Source organism: Aplysia californica, unplaced genomic scaffold (assembly GCF_000002075.1).
Source record: "Aplysia californica isolate F4 #8 unplaced genomic scaffold, AplCal3.0 scaffold00076, whole genome shotgun sequence".
Taxonomy (NCBI): Eukaryota; Metazoa; Mollusca; class Gastropoda; order Aplysiida; family Aplysiidae; genus Aplysia; species Aplysia californica.
This window is the reverse complement of record NW_004797346.1, coordinates 427,702-448,987: the sequence shown is the minus strand read 5'-3', so window position 1 is coordinate 448,987 and position 21,286 is coordinate 427,702. Positions and strand designations below refer to the sequence as shown.

Sequence of the window (21,286 nt, the reverse complement as noted above, 5' to 3'; positions counted from 1 at the left end):
AAATCAACCAAATTCATTTTTCGTTCGAGATTGAAACCGAGGTCTTCTGCTTTGTAAACAGGCATGTTGCCAACTGAGCCATGTGTGTATCTACTACTGACTGTTGTAGAAAGTTTCACTTTGAGGTTGAATAACGAACAGTAGATTAAATCTGCGTTTTGTATCGGACAGCAGTCAGAATGTTTATCTTCTTTCCTGGACACTTTCATCTCAGTTGTTTTCAGGCTGTGGGACTATAATTTTGTGCCTTTTTATTGACCCTTCCTGTGCCTGGTCGGCTGCTCCATGGAGTAGCTATCAATGATCCACCTTTTGACGTAAGGTCAAAGAACGAAGCGTCACGGAGTAGCTACCAAAATCTACAACAGAGAAACTACTTTTGCTTTAAATATTGTGGAATCAATACCAATGGGAAAAGAAATAAAAACAACAGACAACTAAACTGAAGACAGCCCCCGAAGGTACCATGCCGGGAATGAAACGTGTAATGATCAGAAACGTGAAACGCAAACGCTTGACTAGATAATAAATAACTCAGCAGGTGCGCTTGTGCTTTGAGTTAACATGTGTTAACTACACAGTAAAATGAGTAATTACTAGATCTGGTAATATGATCGTGAGTAGCGTTTGGGATGCAACACAGTGTAACTTGAGTAAGAGAATAGTTTGTGTGTGTGGGAGGGGGTTGGGTGGTGTAATAAGCTGTCAGGACCTTGTTTATAATAACATGTATTATTTTTTCTTGCAGTGATGAGGGGTGGGGTAGGGAGATGGGTGGGGTGTTGACGGGTTCACACAAAAAACATTTTTTAAAAAGGAAAGACCAAGCAACAAAACAACTCAATTTCTAAACTTATATATTTAAAAAAAAATTCAAATACAGGGTGGTCCAAGAAAAAAAAAACTACAACTTTTTTTTCTGAATATCTCGCACAAAAATTGTTCTAGAATGCTGTCATTTGGAACAGACATAATAAAAATTAGTTCAAAAGAAATTTGTTTGACATAAAATCCACGAAGGAGAAACTTTTTTGAAAAGGGAAAAGGCTTAAAGTAAAAAAAGCACCGAAAAAACGCAAAGTTCACCTATTTTTTTAAATCTTGTAAAGGAAGTCGTGAAAACATCGGTTGATTTTGGGTTTATTTTCTCTTTGACATTTAATTTTCCATCCCTGTGACAATTAAACACAATATCTAATTTTTTTTTACAGAGTTTAAAGAACTACTGATTTAATTCTGGAATTCCTAGAAGAAGTGCTCCACATGCTCTCCTTTGGACTCGACACATATTTACGCGTCGTTTGAAATGTTCAATGGCGCCCAAACACAAAGACCTGCTAAGCCACGAGTGTTTAAAGCCACATACACTGTACATATTCAGTATGAAGTGGATTCTTGAGTTAATAGAGAGTGGGTACCCAAAAAGCAGCATTTTTGGAGTTAGCACACACCGCAGAGTGAAAATGGCCTTTGCACTAAACCAAATGTAATGGAGGAAATGATCTCCCTTTTCAAGACAATCGAAGGATCACGAACACTTTGCCTTGCTTTGATCCGTGTCATCTCGGCCTAGCGAAGGTAAACATGCTAGGCCTTCAGTCGTAGGTTAAGATCTGCCATGAGAATGCAGACTGTTGAGGTGTAGGGAAATCCTAGCTGCAGATCGTCTTCGGACAGACGTCTCATGGGACTCGACTACTAAAATCTGCACCTTGGTGACGTTCAAAGGGCTGCTCATAGTGCGTGTTCGACCTGGTTTTTAAAGGACATTTTTAGTTCTGATTCGCTATAGACCCAAACATAGCACATAAGGTCTTAAGAGCACCCAAGCATTATTTCCATGTTTTGCGCAGAACTTACGAAATGGCAGGGATGGTGAGTTTGTGGAGAGGCAGGTAATGTTTAATACAAAAAGCTCTCTGCTGTTCACTAAACTTAACCATGATCTCAGCATGCAAACAAAACGTGCGGAAAATTAGTATCTGCAGACTTCTATAGACTTTTTAGACTGCTGTAGCTTGCAATATGGCGCGATTGTTGCAACTTTCAGTCGTAGACCTAATGCGAACTGGTGCGTCATGCTTCGAAAATGGGGACAAGGTTGAAAATAGGTTGTTATTTTAATGCGCCATGTAGAACATAATCATCCAATGGGCTTATCTAAAATGAATATTATTATCAGAAAAATTCCTTTTGGCTTCCAAATATTATGTTCAAATCTGAAACCCCAAACTTAGATGAAGATATTTATAAAACAAGTTGTACAGTTTGTTTGTTGTTGTTTTTTGGAGGGGTTTTTTTGGTTTTTGTTTGGAGTTTTTTTAAGGGGGGGGGGGGGGGGTCATCCTGTACATAACAGTTTAGATCCATGCGCGTTAACTCAGGTTCTGAAATCTGAATGCGTGTTTGACAGTCCTGGACGGTAGCTACTCCGTGGTAAATTTTGAGACTAGCTACTTCATGGTGTTGGCAAACGGTGCAGTACCTGGAAGGGTTGTGGGAGGGTGGGGTTTATTGTGTAACGATAGCAACTCCTTGGTGCTCCAGCGTGGCCTACGTCTTAAACTACCTTACTCACTCTCATCTTTTCAACTCATTCTCTCACTCCCTTACCGCCCATTCGTTGCTTCATTTACTCTCTCTTTCTTTCCCTCTTTCGCTTGCCTGCTCTAATGCTCACATATTTTCAGGTTCACTTATTTGCACAGTGACTGACTCATTTAATTAATAAACGGCTCCCATTTCTCGCTACTTTCCACACACATACTCCTACCACCCCCCCCCCCCCCATCCCCCCCCTCTCTCTCCCCCCCCCCTCTCTCTCTCTCTCTCTCTCTCTCTCTCTCAATTCATCTTAGTGGAAATGGGTTTCGAGGTATAGACAGCAAAAGATCCGACCAGTTTGTTGTTAATGTTTTAGCGCATGCAATCTGCAGCTTGCATGATGCTTTCCGGGAAGACAAGAATGTTACTGAGTGGCGTTCTAGGGGCTTCTGCGGTAATAACAGTGTAGAGAGCATGCTGTTGAGTGTGATAATGCGCTATATAAATGCGCTCATAAAGATTTCAATGGAGCAACAGAAGTAAAGAATGAGGCAAAGTCCCTAGAAATTGAGCCGCATAGCATTAGAAAAAAATGTAGTGGCACATGATAAAATTCTGGCAGTTATAGGGATGGGTAAGAAAAAATGCACTTACAAAGATTCTAATGAAGCAGCAGAGTTAAACAATAAGACAAAGACCCTCTGTAACAATAAAGTCTTATCTTATGTTTTCTTCTTCTTCTTCTTTTTCTTCTTCTTCTTCTTCTTCTTCTTCTTCTTCTTCTTCTTCTTCTTCTTCTTCTTCTTCTTCTTCTTCTTCTTCTTCTTCTTCTTCTTCTTCTTCTTCTTCTTCTTCTTAAAATGCACACAAATGTTGTCCCATCGTAGTCTGTGATGTAATGGTTAGGCACTTCGCTGTCACACAGGAGACCCAAGTTCGATTCCTTAGTGGGGAGAAATTTTTATCAAGAATCTCAGTTCTCGGTCTGTCAGTTGGGATGTTGTATCCCTCTCAGCCTTCCATTTGGCCATGACAGGCAGGGTCGACGGAAGTCCACCTTTTAAATAATAAAAATAGATTATGTCAGTAGGCGGGGGGGGGGGGGGGGGGTAAAAATATTTTAAAACTATAAAGGAAAAACAAAATTTTATTTAGAATAATTTATGTTGTGTTCTTTTCTTCCAGGGTGGTATGAAGGCTGTGCTGTGGACTGACTGCTTCCAGGTGTGCATGATGGTGGCCAGTCTGCTGGCTGTCCTCATCAAGGGCGGTATTATCGTGGGCGGGATTGAGCCGGCCTGGGAGTCTGCCAGAAGAACCAACCGTCTGTTGTTTGATGAGTAAGGCCAGGCTGAGATTCCCTTTTCAGCTTTTCCTTGTTTTGATGGGTTTTTTAATCTCCTTCTCCCACCACCTTTGTCTGGGTCATCCCTTGTTCTCCTCCGATCTTTACTCTCCTTCATGGCTGTCTTGTTCTTGTTCTTGTTACTGTTCCAATTCTTGTTCTTCTTGTTCTTGTTCTTATTCTTGTTCTTGTTCTTGTTCTTGTTCTTGTTCTTGTTCTTCTTCTTCTTCTTCTTCTTCTTCTTCTTCTTTGTTGTTATAATTGTCCTCCTATTCCTCCTCCTCCTCCTCCATCTCTTCCCCCTCCTCCTCCTCCTCCTCATCATCATCATCATCATCCTTCTCCTCCTCTTACTTTCTTCTTCTCTGTCTCTCCCTTCTTCTCCTCTTCATTCTCCTCCACCTCTACCTCCTTCTCATTTCAGTTGTTTCAGTTTTAATTTCTTGTCTTTAGTTGAACAATTCATATGACATTTTGACTGTACATGAATAAACTGCAAAAATACAGTTTGGTAGGCCTACTTCTTGTTTGACCCCATTTACCCAGAACGTTACACAACCGCATTTAAATACACATTTTCTGTGGTTTATTTCTACGTTTAGTGCTATTACATGAAAACTTAATTTATTTGTCCTCAGTTTCAGCCCAGATCCTTCAGTGAGACACAGTGTATGGTCCCTTGTGATAGGTGGATATTTCACATGGGTTGCCATATTTGGTGTAAACCAAGCTCAGGTGCAAAGGGCAATCACTTGCTCCACCTTGAAGGATGCCAAATTGTAAGTCAAAGTTTTGGGACTATGGATTTCCTCTGTATTTTTGATTTTTGCTTTGGTCTTAACTTAATAGCCCACAACTCACAAAATAAACTATGTTTTTTATGTGAGTAACATACTATGTGTTAATGGATTATGTGAATTTTTTATTTTTCAATTATTATTTTTTTGTGGAGGAAAGGGGGGGGGGAGAGATCATATAACCTGTCATCCTTATCATGCACCTCTTTCACCTTGATATTCAGTATATTATGCTGCCATGAAGATGTCATATAACCTAGACTTGGGTTAATTTGTGGGCCTCTCCATGTGTATGAATAATTGTGAGGCATCGTGATGAAATCAGGGCTCGTCAAAGTAATGAGATAAAAAAATCGGCAATTTTTTGGCCGATTGGCAGCTTTTTTCTAATATTCTTTTTTTGACTCAACACCTTTTATGTCCATTTGGAAACACATTTTAGTGTGGATTTTACTGAAAAACATTAATTAAAAGCACAAAAAATGTAAATTTTGTGTTGCCAAAGACTCTCAGACTATAAAAGTTACCAAACTTTGGCTGCCGTTTTCTCTCTAATTTCTACCTCGAACCCTGACCTCCTTCAATCGCAAATATTTCGACTTCTATTCAAAAGAGATGAATATCTTTTTTAACAAAATGAAGGCAAATGAACAGGCTTTAAGATGATACCAATAATTCCATGGCCTATACCCTTGTGCAGGGTTTAGTTTAGTTTTAGTAAGGTTTTACGGCGCTTGCAACTGCTTAAGGTCATATGAGCTGGACTTGGTGCAGGGTGAGAAAGGCAAAAATGATGATGATGAATAACCCCATATGCCCCAAAATTGACCAATGCCTGATTCTACCACGTCATGACATAATGGTTTAATCATAACTAAAGAAAAAACTTTGCCTATTGTTGCTTGTTCTTGCTGGTCATTCTGATTTAACTAAGAAAGAGAGTCATGAAGGGAAACTTTGACACCAGAAAATATGTTTTGTAGTTTTGTGTTCTCAGCATGGTCTATCTTCTTGAATGAAGTATAAAATGTGCAGCAAGATTCAAACATTATCATCAATCGTATCTATATTCTCTATTTATCTTAGAATGTACCGTAGAGTTTTCTATTTTAATTTCTGTAACATTTGTTGCCATGGTAAATATGCGCTATATTTTTTGTTCACAGTCCCCTGAATGTCATGATTTTATCATGTGTCATTTTTTTTTTCTAGAGCCGTGTGGCTCAATTTCCCAGGGCTTTGCCTCATTCTTTACCTCTGCTGCTTCATTGGAATCTTTATGAGTGCTTTCTACGAAAAGTGTGACCCTCTGAAAGGAGAATTTGTTACAGATTCAAACCAGGTAGACAATACTGTTATTTGAAAAGTTTGATTTATTTCATTTTAGACTTTTGCCTTTTGGTCTTTATTTTTCTATCAGAGATGTAATGCTTGCCTTCATGCAGGGTATCTCAGAGATTGTCACTTTTTGCCTCTTAATTTCCCAACTTTGAGCTGCCCTATAAATAACAAAACTAACTAGGCCAACCTTAATAAGCACTCAAGTTACAGTCTTCTGTAAAAAATACCTGTAAATTCAAATACCACAGAATTTTCACAACAAGATATTGTCAAGAGCAATGTGTACACGTTATTAAATATTGTTAAAGGCTTCCTATATATAAATGTTTTAATTTTTTCCATAATAATAATAATAATAATAATAATAGTAATAGTAATAGTAATAATAAAGATAATAATAATTATAAAAGTAAATGCAATTTAACATCCAGGTCATCAAGAAAATGATTTTGTTTTTCTCCAGCTCCTTCCTATGTTTGTGATGGACATTCTTGGAGATGTGACAGGGTTGCCTGGATTGTTTGTTGCTGGACTTTTTAGTGGAGCATTGAGGTAAATATGAAGTGTTTTTCTTTATCTTTCACTGTTCAAAGTAAAGGCCTAGATCTATTGTTTACATATAAAATCTTTAGAACATATATACAATTAGCCTGATTCTCGTTCAATTTATAATGTAACCTAGACTTTGACTTAAGTTAAAAGTACTTGACTGAAACATGTGGGATTATTAAAATTTTCCAGGAAAAAGATTATTAAAAATAAAGGTTTTTCAACTTGCTCTATGAGTAATGGTGTATTTTGTGAGGAGTTTAAAATTAAGGGATGGTAAGAAGTGTGCCGTGAATTTAAGGAATTAAAAGTGCTATTGCTTCAGCTATAAAGCTTAAGAAAATCTTTCCAGTGGAAAAGGCATGGAGAAAGATTCATCTCTCTGTATGCCTGTTGAAAATGCTAACTCATCTTTTCTATATGCCTGCTCATTTTGAAGAAGAGTTTAATTATGAGAACTGCTCTGATTGTTCATCAGATTAAGTTTCAGAATTTTTTTAGCACCCTTTTTAACGTTGAAGTTTTTTTTAGAGATGGACAGTGAGCAACCCTCCCCCCCCCCTCTCTAAAAGGATAGGGTATCAAGAAAAAAACAAGAAATTTCTACACAACTAAGTTTTGGAATGATTCAAACTCAAATAATAAACAGCAGCCTAGTGAGAAGCTGTATAAAGCAATGGTTTAGAAGATGTTCAGAACTAAAATCCAAGTGTGGTCAGAACTTTTTTATCTTTACAGAATTATTTGTATTCTCAGTCTGGTTTCCAAGTAATGTGATGTGTGCTTTGCTTTCAAAGCTATCAACGTAGTTTTAAGAAGGTCGTTTCCCTTTGACATTGACAATAGAAATAACATTCCCATTTAAGAGAGTCTTAGAATTGAATCTTTAAACAGGGGGAACAGTTACTTTATAATTATGAATATTATACTGCTATGAAAACGTAGTTCATATACAGAAATAAAATGAGGTAAAAAAAAATGTTAGATAAAAAAACAACAAAAAACTAACAGAGCTTTTGAAAAAAAACATTTTTTTTCAGCACAATCTCTTCTGGACTGAATTCTATTTCTGCTGCAATCCTGGAAGATGTCATTCGAGCTTACTTCAAGAAGGACCTACGAGAAGATAAAGCAAGACTTTATTCTCAGGTTCTGGGTAAGCAAGAGTTTATTCACAAATTATGGGCGAGATTTCTAGCTGCTTGAATCCCTTCATGATGTATGGTATTTTCAACTTTTACTGTGCCCTATATTTGCTAACCAAGACCATGAACTGTTTCAGTCATTTTGCTATCCCTTTCAAAATTAAAAATTCATGCAAGACGTACATTCTTGTTCTCACAGATTTAGAATCTTTCCTTTGAAATGACCAACTTGAGCCCTGCACATTCTTATGACCTTATGCAGTTGTGAGCACCATGAAACCCTTACCAAAACAAACAATGCCAAACAAATAAACCATCACCATTCCATATACTGGGTGGTATATGATGAGAGCTCTCGGAAAGCCACCTGTCCAACTCATTATCATACGAAACCAACAGTCTTTACTTCCTGTTCTTCTAAGTAGTTGTACATGAAGTAGTTTGCTTCCCTTGCATTTGTCAAAGGTTTAGATGTTAAAATAGGTTTTGGTAGGGGACCCTTAGAAGGGGTAAGAGGTGGGGCAAGAGGAAAGATGATGGCAGAGGGGAGATGGTTGAGGAAAAAGGATGCACTAGGGAGAATAGACTACATACTTAAACAAGCAAAGGCTGTTATTTTCTTTAAATAAAGAAACCCTATTAATTTTTTCCTGTAGTTTAAATTTCTGTCAATTACAGAACATCATCATCATCACACTGGATCAGGATATAGGCCACGAACAAACACTTTCCATCTTTCTCTATCCTGGGCTAGTGGCTTGATGTCACTCCACGTCTTCCCACTTTTCTGTACATCCATTTCTGTGACTTTTCTCCAGGTTCCATGTGGTCTTCCCCTTGATCTTTTACCCTGTGGGTTCCATTCTAACACTTTCCTTGTTATGCAGCTGCTTGACTTCCTCAAAGTGGGTCCAATCCATCGCCAACGTCTTCTTCCCACCTCATCTCTGACTGGGCTCTGTCTCATTCTTCTTAATACTTCCTCGTTGGTCATCCTGTCTGTCCATTTGATCCTCAGTAGCTTCCTCAGGCACTTGTTTAAGAAAACCTGGATCCTCTTTATGCACGTCTGAGATGCGTTCCACGTCTCACATCCTTACAACAAGACTGACTTCACATTTGAGTTGAAAATTCTAAGCTTTATTCGTAGTGAGATATCCCTGGTCCTCCAAATCCTGTTCAAAGAAATAAAAGCAGTCTGTGCCTTTCCAATGCGGAACTTTATTTCAGTGCCTGTTCCTCCCTCTCTGACAATTATACTCCCAAGATAGCAAAAGGATTCTACATCTTCTAGTGCATTCCTTCTACTGTGACCTGCTCCTTTTGTAGTGCATCTGTCCTTAGGACTTTTGACTCTCCGGGGTTGATCCTCAATCCAACAGACTCTGATAGGCTGTTGAAAATTGTTGTCTTTTTTTGCATCTGTTCCTGAGTGTGTGACAGAAGTGTCAAGTCATCTGCAAAGTCCAGATCATCCAACTGTGTCAATGGGGTCCACTGTATGCTGTTTCGGTGTCCTTTGGTGGTTTCCTTCACCAGCCAATCGATTGCCAAGATAAAGAGGAAAGGTGATAGTAAACATCCCTGTCTCACACCAGTCTTGATGTCAGAGCTGGCCATCATGTATAACCCAGCAACATGTCCCTTCGTACCTGCTCCCTAAGAGGTTAACCAACTTCTTTGGGATTCTGTGATGTCTCAGTATCTTCCACAGAGTTGCTCGATTTATGCTGTCAAAGGCCTTCTCATAGTCAAGAAAGTTGACGATCAACTGGGAGTCCCACTCCAGGGACTGTTCCACTATGATCCTCAGTGTAGCAATCTTGTCCGTGGTTGACCGATTTTTCCGAAAACCAGCCTGTTCATCCCGAAGTCTTAGATCCATTGGAGACTTGATTCTCTCCAAAATTATTCTGTTGAAGACCTTACCTGGTATAAAGAGAAGAGTGATTCCTCGGTAGTTGCTGCAGTTATGTAGTTTTACAAGGTGTCCTTCTTTCCAATCCTTTGGGAACTTGCTCTCTTTCCAGATCCTGGTAAACAATGGGAGAAGGAGGTTTACCGTCACATTGGCATCTGTTTTTAGGGCCTCAACTGGAATCTGATCAGGACCGGCCGCTTTACCATTATTCATATTCTTAATGGCATCCATAATCTCTTGTTTTGATGGGGCTCATTTCTTGGTGGCAGGATGTTTGGCGGGTTACTTGGAGGTGGTCTGTTCAGGAGACTGTTGAAATGCTCCATCCATCGTTTTGACTGAGCTTCCTTTCCAAAAATGGTTTATCCCTCTTGGTCCTTTACTGTTACTTCTGGTTTCCCATATTTTCCAGAAAGAGTCTTAGTAGCCTGGTAAAGGATTCGTATTTTCCCTCGTGCTGCTGCCCCCTCTGCCCTCTCTGCAAGCCTGTCCATGAGTTCCTCCTTGCCTTTCCTCAGTAATCTCTTTACATCTTTAGCTGTTGTCCTGTACTGCTCCAATGCGTTTGCTTTTGATCCCCTTGTTCTACTTGCATTTGTCTCTGTTATTTATTGTCTTCTAATGCTAATCAAATCCAACGACCGTCGGCTAATCCCTTCCTTGTGCTCCAATTTCTTCTCACCGAATATTTCTTGACATGTTGAAGTAAAGACTTCTTTGACCTTAGTCCAGTGCATCTCCACCTCCATGTCCTCCTCACCAAGATCAGCCAAGGGTTGAAATCTGTTCCTCGACTGCAGTTGATACTCCTGTTTCTTGTGTCTATTAAAAGACTTACTTGGAACTTCATTGTTTTGGTTCCTCTTCTGGTTCCGTGCTTTTTGAGACGAAGCTTGAGTTTTGCTAACAGCAGATAATGATTCGATCCAACATCTGCCCCTCTCTGTACTTTGACATCTTTCAGTGAACGCCTGAACCTACGAGAGATACCAAAATGATTGATCTTGTTCTCTGTCACTCCATCCGGTGATACCAAAGTAGCCTTGTGGACCCTCTTGTGGGGAAAAACAGAGCCTCCAATGACAAGACTGTTGAAAGCACAGATATTTTCAAATCGCCCTCCGTTCTCATTCATTTGTCCCAGGCCATGTTGTCCCATGATTCCCCCATAACCTACATTGTCTTGGCCAATCTTGGCATTAGCATCTCCCATTATTATGTTGACATCCTTCCTAGGTAGTTTGTCGATGACCCCTTGGAGCCGGCTGTAAAAAGCATCCTTGTCATCTTCCGAAGCATCGTTTTTTGGGGCGTAGATCTGTGCTATGTTCATGTTGATGCTCTTACTTCTGGTAGTCAAAGAAGCCATAATGATCCTCTCCACCTGTGGTGACTTCTGTCCATACTTACGCAAAATAATTCCAACTCCCTCCCCATGGTGCTTATCTTCCCTCCCAGAATACAATATTTGTTCCCCCAAGCTGAGCTGCTTCAGTCCAGACTGTATCCAGTGGGTTTCGCTGACTCCGAGTATGTGCAGCCTGTATTTTTTCTTCTCTTGTGCCTTTTGAGAACTCTTTCCTGCTTCATACATAGTGCGAACATTCCTCAACGCACTCCGGAGAGACTTGTTAGACAGAGAAGGTTTCGGGTCAGAAGAGTCTATTCGACTTTGTCCACTGTCCTTCATTGTTCCTGCTGATGCAGAAGCTCCTCCGTCTCCCAACATGGAAAAATTATAAGGCGTGTTTGTTTTGTGTTTCTATAACTTTCCTTTTTTACTGGGTCGGGTAATTTGCCCTCTGCAAACTGGTACTTTTCGGGTGGCCAGACCTATGCACCTTTAGTCGCCTCTTACGACGCACAATATCACGACAGGAGTATTCTTTACTCCCCAGTAGTAAAACTATGGGGCCCCACCTGCAGGTCAATTAGAGATGCTGATTGATATATATTATATATTATAATATATGTATATATATATATATATATTTATGTTTTCTTTTTTTTTTCTTATGTTTCAGCTCTTGTGTTTGGAGCAATTTGCCTTGGCCTAACATTTGTGGCTTCCCAGCTGGGCAGTGTTCTTCAGGTATTGAAATGTTATGATCAGTATTTGTTCAGTGGTTTAAGCATTGATTCAGATCATATGGAAAGCATGAAATGGTTATGATTAGGAAACTAACGTATGGTCATAAAGTGCTGAAATATTTTACATTTAACACTTTGCGGTCACTTGGAGCAATAATGCACCTGTGAAAATTATCCATTCCGGTCTGGCGCATTTCTGCGCCAGGCCCAAGAAGTCGGTTGCAGTCGCTCTCCTGGCTGGTCACACTGCAAAGTGTTGATGTGTTTATAAAGTTAGGAATTGTACCTTAAAAGCTGGTGGAGCACTCTCTCAACTCGATTCAATGCTTGCATGCTGGTGTACCCAGGCTTTCTTGTGCACGAGTAATTGATGCGTACCACTTATTGAAACAGGGAGAGAAAGAAAGAGAGAGAGAGAGAGAGAGAGAGAGAGAGAGAGAGAGAGAGAGAGAGAGAGAGAGAGAGAGAGAGAGAGAGAGAGAGAGAGAGAGAGAGAGAGAGAGAGAGAGAGAGAGAGAGAGAGAGAGAGAGATTCTGCGGCCTGCCCACTATGTGACTACCCCTCAGAGACAGTGGAACATCATCTGTTCTTCTGTACAAAACTAACTGATTTAAGGGGATGTTTTCTTCCCAAGCTACTCCACACATCTAATTGCCTCTACTCCTCAAGACAACAATTAGAACAGACTTGCAGCTATAACCGAATGGCATCATGCAGAAGAATGAATGCTCAGATGCTACTGGATCGCTAACAACAACAACATGAAACATAAATTCTTTATTTTCACATTCCAATTATCTTTGAAGGACCACTGCAAGTATGGTACTTTCTTCTTCAACACTCAAATCATTGATATGAAAGACTTCTGAAGACTATAATAACTTCATCATAAAACTGTGCGATTACCGAAAAAATGTTTCAAATAACATTTACATTTTTTACTTTCTCTTTTCAGGCTGCCCTTTCCTTATTTGGCATGATCGGAGGGCCTTTGCTTGGAGTGTTCTCACTTGGAATGTTCTTCCCATGGGCCAACAAATGGGTACGTTTTGACAGATTTCAGTGAGAATGCATTTGTGATTTGTACCCACATTCATATGAAAAGTAGAGAGTCCACTATATTACAAATTATTTTGATAAATTAAAAAAACCTAATAAATTCTTGAATTAAAAGTGAAACTAAGTGGGGTATGGATGAATAAAAAGGATACAGTAAAGTGCTCAGTAAACTTGTAACAGAAGTGCAGTCAGTAAGACAAGTTTTCTCTCTGACTCTTAACTATTGATTATTTAGTCCTTTCATACGAGTCATGCTGCTATCAGAATGCATGGTGATACATGAATTATCTTTTTGCTGCATGGTGCAGATACTCAGAGCTATGTGATGAGGTCCTAGCCCCCTCCCAAGTTCAAGTGCCTGATTGGTCACTCATACAGGTCCAGCGTGTGGATAACTTTTTTTCCTATGCTTTATCACAGTGAAATAAATTGTGATTTTCATTTAAATGAATTGTTCCAAAAAATGTACCTTGGTATGTTAATCTAATAAAATTTCGTACTGCGATGGTATTGTCTAATTAAAATTAATTACTTACTACCCGTTACGCCATCTGACGTTTAGGGCAGCAACAAAGGGTCTCCAGCTCTGTCTGTTGTGGGCCATCTTGGTCAACGCCCCCCACGAATGATTCCAGGACTTCGTTTCAGACTCTACTGTGCATCTCCAGGTCACTTTGGGTCTGCCTCTCTTGCGATTTCCTTTGGGTATTTAGTGGAAGGAAGTCTTCCCAATAGAGTCTGTTTCTCTTCTCAGAACATGCCCCATCCATCTCCTTCTTCTCCTTTTTATTATGGTGGTCATGTCCTCTTGCCTACATTTTCATAACAGATCTGCGTTAGAAACCTTGTCGGCCGGAAGATTTGAAGGATTTGACATAAGCTGGTTGTATGAAAGGTAGATAATTACAAATGCTTTGAGGAAAAAGGATGAAGTTTTCACCAAAAACAGTCTGTACTTGTTTACATAGTTTTTCTGACATGTGACAGGGCGCCTTCTCTGGACTCATCAGTGGCCTCGTCCTTATGTTTTGGATCGGTGTTGGTGCTGCAGTGGTTAAACCACCCCAGGTGAAAGCCCTTAGGTTCCACACCAACTGCAACCTGACCAGCTTCAACAACGCTACCGTGGCTCTCATTATGGACAACTCCACCAGTCCACCACCGCCAGAAAGGTCAGTATGACCAGTTAAATCGAGTGTCTGTTACATCAGTGTCTGACACGTTGGCGCGTCCTCCAGGTTCTTCAATCACCTCATTCTCTAGAGGTTCATAACAGAAGGAAATGATACCTTAATGGAATAAAGTCTATTTATATCTATTTGATTTTAATAGATGGGATAATTTTGCTTGAAAAAGAAGTGCCTCTTCCATGTGGTAAGGTTTATATCTTTCAGAGAGTAAAAAACCGACTTACAGAATGCTACATAGTCAGCTCTCAAGTTCATCAAGAATAGAGAATAGTTTTGTCCTATTGTAATTGTTTTATGCTCTTGTTGGCACAATTTAGATAATTTAGGCAGACGAAGTAGAGTTTTGTGCTTTGAATAATACAAACTCTAGTTGCACATAAAAACAACAACCACAAAACAAAACACTGAGTCAAGTTTTGTGGAAAGAACAATGATTTCATTAGCAAACTTGAAATAGGTATATCCCTGTTGTTTGTTATTAAACATTACCATTGTTGTAATTTTCCTTCACAGGGACCCAACATACCCACTGTACACTTTGTCATATCTGTGGTACAGTGCCACAGCAGTCCTTACAGTCATCGTCATTGGGTTGATTGTCAGCTTCTTAACAGGTAGGTCATAGCAGAGATGCTGGATTATAAGATAGGTGCCAAAATTATTTTAACATTCCCACTGGCCAGTACACAGCAGTCAGGAAATACTTATTATAATGTGGTCAAAAATTTGTGGCACAACTTATCCTCAAATATCTCATTAACGGGGGGAAAAATGTCATCTATACTTTGCACAGCAGTTTGTATCAATTTGTCTTAACTTAATCATTTTTCCAACAACAATTCAGGCTAGATTTTAAAAGATTTCTGCCCAAGTTTGTATTAAGTACTATAAATTTCTGTCTCACGGAAAATGGGATCGTTCACAGCACTTCCTGCTTCTCACACACAATTTGCATACACATATTACGACACAGTTCACCGATGACCCTTTATAGTTGCAAAACTTGTTACAAAAATTGATTTTTATTGTGAACACATTTTTTGCACTAAAGGTTATGAAAACAGGCAATCAATGACGATAGTGTCACGATTAGAAAAGAAATGATGGACTTGCTTTTAAAAGCGATATTGCCCCAGCGGTAAACCTTTTAAAATATGTAGAAATCACCCAGTTGGATTTTTTATTAGTGTTTATAAAGAAATTTTCTAGGATACAGCTAACTGGCGTTTTTGAAAATATTGATATGCAAAGACAAATTGATAGAAGTCATTGAACAAAAGCTGGAGAGTTTGTGTTCGATAGTTTAGGACATATTTGACGATAATTAGTTGCGCTACGAATTTTTAACCTCACTCTAAGTAACGTAATTATTCATGTGGTTTAGTATTTTGTCTATAAGTTTTTTGTTATTATGCTACCCAGCAGGGCATGCCTTGACTTCAAATGACGTACTGAAGGTATTTTCAGTAGGGAGTTTAAGTTGGGAAATTTCAGTGTTTAGGTACCTGAAACTCGAGTATTAGTACATGTATTGCATTATCTGTAAACTCCACTAATTTTAAAACAGTTGAAATGATTAAGAAAAGAAGAGATCTACGCATGTGTAGGGCCTACACATGTATTAAGATCATAATAAAAGGTAACATGACACAAGGTGCCTAGTAAATTCATTGGCTTTGAAATCTCAGTAAAGTCTTCCAATTCAACTTTAACTCGCTACAAAATGCAAAGTTTGTTGTACTTTCAAGTGCTATTGATCTCAATTTACTTTGAATACAGCACAAAAATGAATTGATTACCCGACTTTTTTCTTTTTTACCAGATACTAGCATATTTTTAATTGTTGGCCGTATTGGCATTATGCATTTCATAATTTCTTCACTTGTTGTTACAGTATGGTCCTTACTTAAAGGTGTTCATATAGAAATGAATCCTCAGAGCTAAACAACCCCCCCCCCCCCAAATACCACAAATGAAAACCTTTGATAATATTGGCTTACATGTACAAATGTAGTCAAAAATGATTAATCACAAACATGTCAGGATGGTCTTCAACTTTTCATGTTACCCTGGTTCCTCTGCAGGGCCTTTTGTCCTGTCCATGTGTATTTTCCTGAATGATAGTGAAAGAGGCCTGTACATACACTATTCCTACATCCATTCATGGAGATCATATAAGAATAAAGTGAATCTTCATTTTGCTTTTTTTAACTTCTCAGGACCAACAAAGCCCTCAAGCTTAGATCCTCGACTGATCTGCCCTCTTTGTGATCACATCTTTCCTTTCAACCTTCTTCCTGAAGCCATCCGCAAGCCTCTCAGATTTGGTATCAACCATGAGGGTGTAAGTGTTTATATCAATCTCCATTTTTTGTCATTAGTGCAAAATTGTAATGGTGACTGTCTTATGACATACTTTAAATTATTGTTGATAGAGTTTAATTCTTTTTGTCAGTATTGAATTCTGTTTGCCCCGCAAGCAATCCTGTATATTTGTTTTTAACCTTGTCTGATCTTCAAAATAATAGTATATCCTTCCACCAGTACAAACACAGAAATTAAGGGGGTGCTCTTTGAAAAAAAATAGCCTTTCAAGAAAAGAAGGAGAAATCTTCTACCTGGAGGAAAGTTGGAACAAAATTTCAGCAACAAGGCAAACAGTGCAAAGAAGGTCAAACTGATAATGTACGGACTAACACCATCTATTGACCTTAGCACTCTCTTCAGCTAATGTATTAGTTGAACTTGCTCTATTGGCAACCTGTTTAAGACAATCACTTGTTCAAATGGTCACTTCCCATTTCCTCCATTAGCTTTTTGAAATATCAAAATAGCTCTGTGTTATCACCTGTATAAGAAAACCACTTTTCTCCTTGACAATAGGTAGCTGTCTTAGAAAATTTCATCACCTATTATTAATCTTATTTTATACAGATGACTGCTAATTGAATATGAGTTTAACTTAGCTGCTGTCAACACTTTTACTGTCACCTTCATAAATTCTTACTGCTACTGCTAATGATGTAATTGCATTCATTTGATGTAGGCTACTGTTCAGTATAAATGGGTTTGTTTTCGTTAATAATGAAAAGATAGAAATGCAAAATTAACCTCAGTCTTCTTTTTTTTCTTTCTCTTTTCAGAAAAATGATAAAGCTTCCAATAATGATGGCAGCTTTGATGATGTGTCTGTTGATCCTTTGAATGGAAAACCTAAAAAGGACGAATTAGAAAAACCAAGCTCAGGTTATGTTACTGAAGAGAAAGGGAAAAAAATGTATGATGTCAGCAATGTCAGTGACAAAAATCAATATGATGAGAGTGAAAGAAAGGAAAGTAAAGACAGTGGGAAAGTAGATACTCAACTGTGATGATTTCTATTCACAGGATCTTGGTTTGCTTTCAAATTGTCTAAATATTGGGAGTTAAATACATGTCAAAAGTAAGCCCCCATATATGGTTGGGTTTACTTTGATGTTGATTTGAAGAACAATGTACACACTTACTTAATGTTTAGCTTGTTTCAAGTGTTGAACATTTTGTTTTATTCAAGGTCATTTCTTTTGGGCTGTCTTCCATATATGAAGGGTAGTGTGAAAGGGAGTGGTTGCAAAAAGTGATGAGAGAAAATTTTATACTTCATCAATGAACTACAGGGTTTTGAGTTTGTTATTCCTCACTTTGTTTTTCTTCACTATTGATTAATTGATCATGTCTGAACTGTAAATATTAAATGAAAAAGAGTCCAGGATAAAGGTTTATTTTAAGGTTTTCAGAGGAGAGAAAGTGTTGTCCTTTCCTTATCTCCAAATTCTAATGTCATTCTTCAACCCACTGTTTAAAACCTAAGCCTTTATTCAAACCTTTAACTCTTTTCCTCTACTTAACCCCCCCCCCCCCCCCCCCCATAAAAATTTTAAAAAACAACCTGTTCCCAATCTGAAGTAGGGAATGGGTTTAAAAAAGACTGCACTTGTTATTATTTTATCAAATTAAAATTATTCTATGTACTGTTCGCAATAACCAGGTTCATAAAAAATAAACGGAAAAAAAAAATCAGTCTTTGTCTTCAAAGACCTCTAGCTTGGATTATTTTGTATGTGCTTGTTTTATTGACTTGTCCACTCTTGTTTGATGTTTGCAATGTCAACAGCTGAATTCATGAACATCTCTATTTTGCTTTTTGAGAGAGTAATGTGCAAAGGAGCCTTTATAATTAAATTTGTGAAGAGAGAATGATGGTTTGATCGGTGTCAGTTGAAAATTATTCCTATTAGGCCTACTATTTGTTGAAAGGGAAAGATGGCCTTTCAGGCCATTTGTCAGATGTTATTGGGCCAGTGATGTATATATATATATATATATATATATATACAAATTAAATTGTTTTCGGAAAACATTCTATCATTGTGTTTTCTGGTACAGATATGTCATTTATTTGAACCAAGATGATTTTTGAATTTTGGAAAAGCACATATTTGAGTGCATAGGTTTGCTCAAGATATGGTGATATAAAAACCCTTGATCTTGTGGGTTTCTTTTTTCCAACTTTTACTTGGCCGAATTTTTGCAAGCCAGGACGGAGTAGTTTCAATCATTTTGCAGTCACAGTCAAATTAAAGATTTATGTAATTCATACATTATATTATAGCAGATTTTGAATCTTTCATCCGTTTTCCAGTAAAATTCCATTCAAAGTTATTGTAGTGCTGTTTCATGTTACAAAATCCTGTATGACACACATTTTACGGTCCACATGATTGCCAAAATCAGCTGATTCTATGATATAGGCCACACCATACGGGCTCACGATGTTTAATGTATGGGTTATGGGAGCTGTCACAAATTAATGGTATGTGTAGGCTATCCAGACACAGCCAAAAATGTATGGACATTGCCAGTGGTTGTTGGATTTGAAAATGAAGTGCCAAGAGGGAGGGTTGTTTGCTTCAACAATTATATGTCTCGAGTAAAGAGCACAAAGAGATTTTTAGTACATTTTGTGCATTAGGAAAAATTGGTACTGTGGTTGAAAACTCAAGATGTTCAGGATAAGATGTCTTGCCATAGGCCTACTCTTTGATGTGCCTAAAGCAGTTTTACAGTAATTTTATGCATTGGTGCTAGTTCAGATTTAAAAGACTAGGAGAATGTATCATAGATGTTGATGGTTTACATGTATTCAGTCACTGATTTTCCTAAGTGCATGATTATGCTAAGTATAGATCTGTTATAAACATTTATAAGTATTTTTAAAGGGTCTCTTCAATCTCTACTTTTGGTAAGAATGCAAGAAAAATATGATAGAGTTTCTCCAGAATACTTATTGTGAAGGATTTTTTGGCTATTGTATCTAATAAAATGCTGTACAAGTTTGTTATAATATAATAGCCAGTGCTGTTAATTGTACTCTTTTGTTTAAATTAGACTTTGAAATCCCATGCTGAATAACTAAATTACTTAAAGTATGACTGAAGGTCAACTGAGGTCTTCTTCATTTATGTATCCAAAATTGTAGGCATGGGTTTGTTTTACTTTCATCTATCAATGATTTTATCATCTGCAACCACCAATGATAAGTCATTATTTCAAATTTAGGCTTGGGATGAGTAAATGAAATAAAATGTAGGAACTGAGTGGCAAGGGTGTCGGTTGGTATTGGCAGAATGGTGGAAAATGTTGGTAATTGGGAAAAAAAAATAGTTAAGTATTAAATTAATTTATTAGACTTGTAGATTTTTTTTTTTATCTTTCAATTTTTAAAAAGTGCTTGACTTTGCTTGGAAAAGGGTATACATTTGGAGAATTTTTTTTAATATTGTGTAACGATAAAGTTTTACAATGTACCTAAAAAAAATAAAAAATGTAAAATTTGCTTTTGCAGGGTGAAGAAAAGAAAACCTCAACTTGGTACATATCTTGTAGATTTGTATGCTATATATGTATGTGGTGTAATAGAGCTTATAAGGGGACCTTCACGTTAAGAATGGAAGATATAATTTCTTGGTCAAGAAGTACTCTTGTGCTACTCTTTTTTTTAAACAAATACGTCTCTTGTATGAATGGAGGATTTTTAATTGTTCTCTCAATGTAAGTTCTGCTTTCGGAAGTCTATACAATCATCTTTGTTCAGTTTGTTCCTACTCAAAGTACTATTTTTTAGGCTCTTTTTGATTCGAGGAGTATCTGCTGCTGTGCATATTTGCCACAAATATAACTGACACCACAATGGAATTCATGCTAAAATATTTGAATACATTCATGTGCTCACATTTTCTTGCAAACCAACACACAAACAAACTCATACAAGCACTCAGACACACAAGTACACGCTCCAGCTCATGCGCATACACAAACACACACACACACACACATACACACACACACACACACACACACACACACACACACACACACACACACACACTCATACACACAAGTACACGCTCCAGCTCATGCGCACACACAAGCACACACACACACACATACACACACACACACACACACACATACACACACACACACAAGCACACACACCCACACAACATCCACATAGATATATAAACCCACATGCAAAAACATGTTGATTAGTGAGCTGACGAAATGTGTCTACAAAATACTTCAGTATGTTAAAAATCTGAGGACGTTTGACTTTACCTTCTGAACATTGCAATGCTTTTTGTGCAACACAGTGTTGAAATCCTGTAATGTTATTTGAATTTTATATACTTTACGTATAGAATATAGATTTTTATTTACATCATCTTTGAATCCTCAGGAAGCTGCCTTGTGCTCACTAGATTCTACTTTTTTTTTTTTGACAATAGTTCACGTAGATTGCAGTTTTTTTGTCTACTGCAAACTCTGGGCCTGCTGCGGCTTGTTTAAAGAAGGACACTTTTGGAAATTGTCAGTGCTCAGGATGTCAAATGCAGCCATAATATAGCTACATATACATTCATGCGCAAATGTTGATAAAACTGTTGTTTTGACATCAAGGTGCACCATTATCAAAATGATGTTTGAAAAACGATATTTTTCTCTTTCCCTTTTGCTTTACAAGAGTGACTGACAATGTTTTAGAGTAAATCTATATAAAATATATATCCAGCTTTCTTAGATTATTAGTTGATTTTGGTGAAATGTTTATGACACTTTCTTTTGGACCAGTGTATCTTAGTTGTACTATAGGGTCATGTTTACAGAATACAAAATAAAACTTTAGATTTTAATTTGGTATTTGTGTTTTTTCACATTTTTCCCTCAACACTTTACAGTCACACTGCCTGCAGTACAAAATACC

At 37.8% G+C, this 21,286-nt stretch overlaps 1 protein-coding gene across 4 annotated transcripts in view; it reads left to right on the top strand.

Moving 5' to 3' along the window:
- LOC101864372 (sodium-coupled monocarboxylate transporter 1) overlaps positions 1-18,039 on the top strand; it is a gene marked incomplete in the record, with an annotated part of 54,837 nt that extends 36,798 nt beyond the window's left edge. For all 4 annotated transcript variants that reach the window (XM_013080154.2, XM_035968691.1, XM_013080153.2 and 1 more), the window contains 11 exon segments: positions 3,730-3,884; positions 4,528-4,668; positions 5,899-6,028; positions 6,491-6,579; positions 7,617-7,732; positions 11,667-11,734; positions 12,690-12,776; positions 13,781-13,965; positions 14,497-14,597; positions 16,203-16,327; positions 17,127-18,039. In XM_013080154.2, coding sequence (XP_012935608.1) covers positions 3,730-3,884; positions 4,528-4,668; positions 5,899-6,028; positions 6,491-6,579; positions 7,617-7,732; positions 11,667-11,734; positions 12,690-12,776; positions 13,781-13,965; positions 14,497-14,597; positions 16,203-16,327; positions 17,127-17,354 — 1,425 coding nt within the window.
- Positions 18,040-21,286: the final 3,247 nt, after the last annotated feature.